This window comes from Rhagoletis pomonella, unplaced genomic scaffold, assembly GCF_013731165.1.
Source record: "Rhagoletis pomonella isolate Grant_MI unplaced genomic scaffold, Rhpom_1.0 Rhpom_scaffold_00001, whole genome shotgun sequence".
In the NCBI taxonomy this organism is placed as follows: domain Eukaryota; kingdom Metazoa; phylum Arthropoda; class Insecta; order Diptera; family Tephritidae; genus Rhagoletis; species Rhagoletis pomonella.
The window spans coordinates 42,634,864-42,639,815 of NW_023458555.1; the positions used below are offsets into that span (position 1 = coordinate 42,634,864).

At 32.5% G+C, this 4,952-nt stretch overlaps 1 protein-coding gene across 1 annotated transcript in view; it reads left to right on the forward strand.

Annotated features, from left to right (window-relative positions):
• LOC118751265 (protein obstructor-E) overlaps nucleotides 1-4,751 on the forward strand; it is a 22,729-nt gene extending 17,978 nt beyond the window's left edge. The window contains exons 2-4 of the mRNA XM_036486048.1: nucleotides 3,685-3,900; nucleotides 3,966-4,160; nucleotides 4,240-4,751. Of these exons, the coding sequence (XP_036341941.1) occupies nucleotides 3,685-3,900; nucleotides 3,966-4,160; nucleotides 4,240-4,469 (641 nt within the window). The 3' untranslated portion in view covers nucleotides 4,470-4,751. The remainder of the gene's footprint in view (nucleotides 1-3,684; nucleotides 3,901-3,965; nucleotides 4,161-4,239) is intronic.
• The last annotated feature ends 201 nt before the right edge of the window (nucleotides 4,752-4,952 follow it).

Consider the following 4,952-nt stretch of genomic DNA (forward strand, 5'->3'; position numbering starts at 1 on the left):
TTTTTTATAAGTTCTATATTTTTTTTACGTTACTTTCAGTTAGTTGTGGTTGACTTTTTAATCAAATTTACATAAAATACAAAAAATCAAAATAAAATAAATTAAAATTATTTATATAAAGCAAATACAATATAAAAAAAATAAAAAAAATATTAAAAACAAAAAAATTTTTGGCAACCGCCCCAACCGAAGATCGAACCTGGCCCCTATAGACTTGTAGCACGCAACTCTCACCATGCGGCAACCGAGGACGCCAAACTCGCTTGCTTTGTTTTGCTTACTTAAGATCTGCAAATTAAGTAAACGAAAGACTTAAGACACGAACTTTTCTGGCACAGAAAATTAAAAATGAGTGTATGATGAGTATATATGTAATTAAAAAGAACAAAATCATTGTAATTGTATTTGCTTTACAAAAAATAAGTGTTAAAAGTTATGCTAGCATGAAAAATACTTGAATGGTGTTAAAAGTCTATTGTGCTATAAGCAATCAAAAATATACTTAATTGCCATCAAGTTGAATCCCCCAGCTAACAAGGTTGTGAGCCATATTCTACTGGTATTGCAGAAATGAATAGTTCACTCTACACTGAAAATAAAATTTCGTAAAAAGGCTACGAAAAACTTTCGTACTCTCGGTTTTTGTACAACGTACGAAACTTTCGTTCATAATACGAACACATTTTTCACAACGAAACAAGATTTTACGAACCATTCGTAAACATAACGAGGGGAGTTTCTTGAGGAATATTTTCAGTACAATTTATGAACACTTTCGTTTAGTTTACAAAACACATGTGTAAATTACCGAACAAATCTCTGTACCAACGATTTTGTATATTGCACGAAGGCATTCGTAATATTTACGTGTGGTTTTAAAATAAACGAAATCTGCAATTCTGTATTCGTTTTATTTATTTAATACTTTCGTACATAGTACTAATGCAGAAGGGGCGTCCAGTGGACAGGGAAAAAAGGGTGATGCTTTAGAATTCCTTCTTTTTTTTGGGTAATTGTAGCTGTGTGAAATATGAAATTTTGTAAATTTTTTTCTTTATATGACGGTTACTTTTCGAGTTATGGGCTTCCAAAGAATATTAAAAATTTAAATTAGGGTTTTTCTAAAGTATTTTTTTCATAAAAAAAAGAAAAGATATTCAAAAAATGGATGGGCGGCATCTTGGACGACAAAACTATAATTTTCCGCAAAATCACACTTCTCTGTCAGAACAGAATATTTACACTTATGTGATTTCTAAGTATAACCTTTGCTTTTCTGAGAGTTTAAAGCGGAAAACAAAAATTAACTAAACTTCCATCACATTTGATGATAGGGTCCACATTTTTTCCGAGTGGCAGACGTTATAGTGAGCCACTCTTTCCCATATTTTATGTTTTGGGTTTTCTTATAAAAAAAAGGAGGGAACAAAAAAAAATTTCATCGAAACCGAGTCAAATTTAATGTTTACGCCCTCAAGAGGGAGGGCGTGGCAATTATCTCATATTTACCAAATGTTGTATTTGCCTGTTCCTAGGAAAAATTAGAGCACACGTCAAGTTTCAGCGAAATCAGTGTGCATTTGCTATTATTCCCACCTGCCTCCTTATAGCCGAAACCTTGCGCAACATCAACAGTTTCTTGCATCTCCTGAACATTTAGGATTTTTCGAGTTGTGACTATTTTAGATTTAGGGTGCGAAATGTAGCTTCCTTTGTTCCTTCTCACAAACAATCTTCAAACATATAGGTTTTTTAGTAATCGCTTATCTAGAAGTAGCGGTTTTACTTCAACTTGGCCAAAATTCTAAAAGCTTGCATAGAGCAGTGTAGTAGTTTAGTTGTTACAGACGAAACAACAAACGAAATGAATCGTGCAGGGAAAATATTTTTATGTATGTACATATATGCAATAAACAAATACAAAACGAATGGCTGCAATGAATAAAAAAAATAAAAATGGTTTTTAATTGAATTGGATATGAAAATTTACAGAAAAAAATATTTTTCACGTAATTGAAACGTTCGCATACATATAAAACGTACCCTATGGTACAATTGTCACAAACGAAAAGCAAACGTTTCTCGTTGGGGAAAATGACAGTGAATCTTACAATTTGTTTCTGGCTATTTACAAAACTGTACAAAACCACAAATGATATGATGATCGATGAGCAAATGGGAATTGTTTTGTACAGTTTATTTTCGTACCCTGGCATAGAGTTCAAATTTTTATTCGATAGAGATTTTGGTCAATGAGAAAAACTAGCCGTTATATGTACATACATACATATGTATGTATATCATACTATACTATATCAGATTTTGTTTTAATTATTCGTACAGTTTCCACAATACGCCCTTGAAACTGCGCAAGTAAACTTGATATAAAAAAAATATTTCAAACTGGTATAGTCTGACTGTCCATTGCACATTGTATTTTTCGGCGTATTTCCGCACTCTCAAAATGTGATTTTCGTCCAGAATAAAGGAGCTATTTCACCTATTATGCATTGCTACGTTTTCTATCCCTTGGCACCTAGAAGTCTCTGTACTGTCATAAAGATGTGAACCTTAGAATAATTTTTAACATTTCTTACAGTAATAAAACAGGTTGCCAGAGGTTCGTACTACTCGCTGTTTAATTTTTATAATAGCAGCGCACAGTGGTCGAAATCTGGAATTTAGCATTCTCAATTCATGGGAGCCTTCATTTTACACTCAATTTGATTTTTATTTTTATTTTTTTACTGAAAGTAAAGAAATTTGCGAGAGACCAGTTGAGCTCCATTTTTGAATTATTATTTGTTTGTATTAAATTTTTTTGTGCAATATGCAGAAAAAGTAGCAATTTTGATGAAAATTCTCCTGTGCCAGTTCATAAATGTTACGTAATAACAATTATATGCATGAAAACAATTTTAAGTTTCCCCTAAAACGATAAAAATGTCAAAAGAAAAATTTTAAAGCTTATAAAAAAATGTTTAATGTTGATTTTAATATTTTTTTTTTTCGTAAACATTTCGAGCAAATCTGCATGCTAAATTTTTATAAAAACAAAAAAAAAAATATTATTTTGGTGAATTTTTTTTATAACAGTTAAATTTTTTTTTGAATTCTTTTTCGTTTTGGGAGAACCCTACAACAGGTTTTTATTATGTAACATTCATTAACTGGATTAAGAGAATCCAATTTCTTACAAATTGCTACTTTTTCTGCACTTTACACTAAAAAATTAAATACAAACTAACAAATATTAAAAAATCGGGATCAATTGGTCTCTTGCAAATTTTATTAGCTTTCATTTAAAAGAAAAAAATTATCAATTTGAGTGAAAAATTAAGGCTCCAGTACATTCTGAACACGAAATCCCTGCCTTTTCGGCAGCCAATAACAAACCCCCCAGTGGACGTCTGCCGTAGAAAAGCTTCTCAAAAAGTACCTTCGCCGTTCGTAGTCGGAGTAAAACAGTAGGACCCTCCATGAATGTTATAACTTAATGACGAACGTCACAAATTGAAGAAGTTCCCGCAAACACTTAGCAAAAAATGTGAACGCCAAATATATTTTTTTAATGTTAATTTTCTGAACACTATTTATTTTTTGTATTCACATACATACATATGTATGAATGTATGTATATAGAATTATTATATTACCTTAGTAATCGGTTATATTTGTATGCAGGTTGCTGCGGTCCTGTTCAAGCATCAGAATGTCCAGAAAAAATAGGTGAGCAGGCGTACGCACACACTCAACGATGCGACCAATTTTTCTTATGTACAAATGGCACCCTGACTTTGGAAACATGTGAGAACGGTCTTTTGTTCGATGGGAAGGGATCAGTACACAATCATTGTAATTATAATTGGGCTGTTGACTGCAAAGGACGACAATGGGATCGTAAGTGCTTCAAAATGTTTGAGTATTAATTCACCATGCAATGTAATTTTATTTTTTCGAAATAGCGACTCCAATTTCAACACCGGGTTGTGAATACCAATTCGGCATTTATTCAGTCGCAAAGGAGTGTTCTACTACGTATATTAAGTGCGCATACGGAGAACCGATCGAACAAGAATGTGACGCTGGATTGGCTTATGATGAGCGAACTCACGGCTGTAACTGGCCCGACCAGCTTTTAGATATTTGTAATCCCGAAGGTTAGTGACCAGAATTGCTTAGAAATTTAAATTGTAATTTGCTCAATAATTCCTCCCAACTTAATTTATTTTTCATCAGCGGTCGTGGGCTTCAAGTGTCCAACAAAAGTTGATTCTAGCTCCCCAGCAGCACGCTTTTGGCCGTTCCCACGTTTTGCTGTCCAAGGAGACTGCCACCGTTTGATAACTTGTGTTGAAGGATTTCCTCGTTTAATAACATGTGGTGAGGATAAAATTTTCGATGAAAGCACACTTACTTGTGAAGACCCGGAATATGCATCCTCAAAATGTAACAGCCTTGGAAAATAATCTGGTTAATTCGCATACTACGATTTTTAAAACAATCTATTTCTGCCTTTTCCATGTTAATCTATGTTTGTATGTATGTACATACGTATGTGCATATACATTTTTTGTACTTACTGTCCAACTAATATGTATTTCTATCTATTCACGAAATTTTCCGATAGTATAAAATAAAAAATAAAACAATAATTAGCAATCTTGTAAAAATGTAACATATGTATGTATTTGAATTTGATATTTAAAATTAAAATTAAATGCAATAAATTTTATTTAATTAAAATAAAGTTATTTTATGCGAGCTGCGTTCTGCTAATCCCGACTAGGCGTTTAATAATTTCAGGTAATTTTAAGTCTTTTGGACGCCACGTTTTGTTACAACTAAAATGGAACAGAGACAGCGAAGAGGCATTTACAGAGTACGAAAAAGTTATATTTCATTCAGGGCTATCACTGAATCCATCGTAGTCAGATTTTTCGTGAAATCTA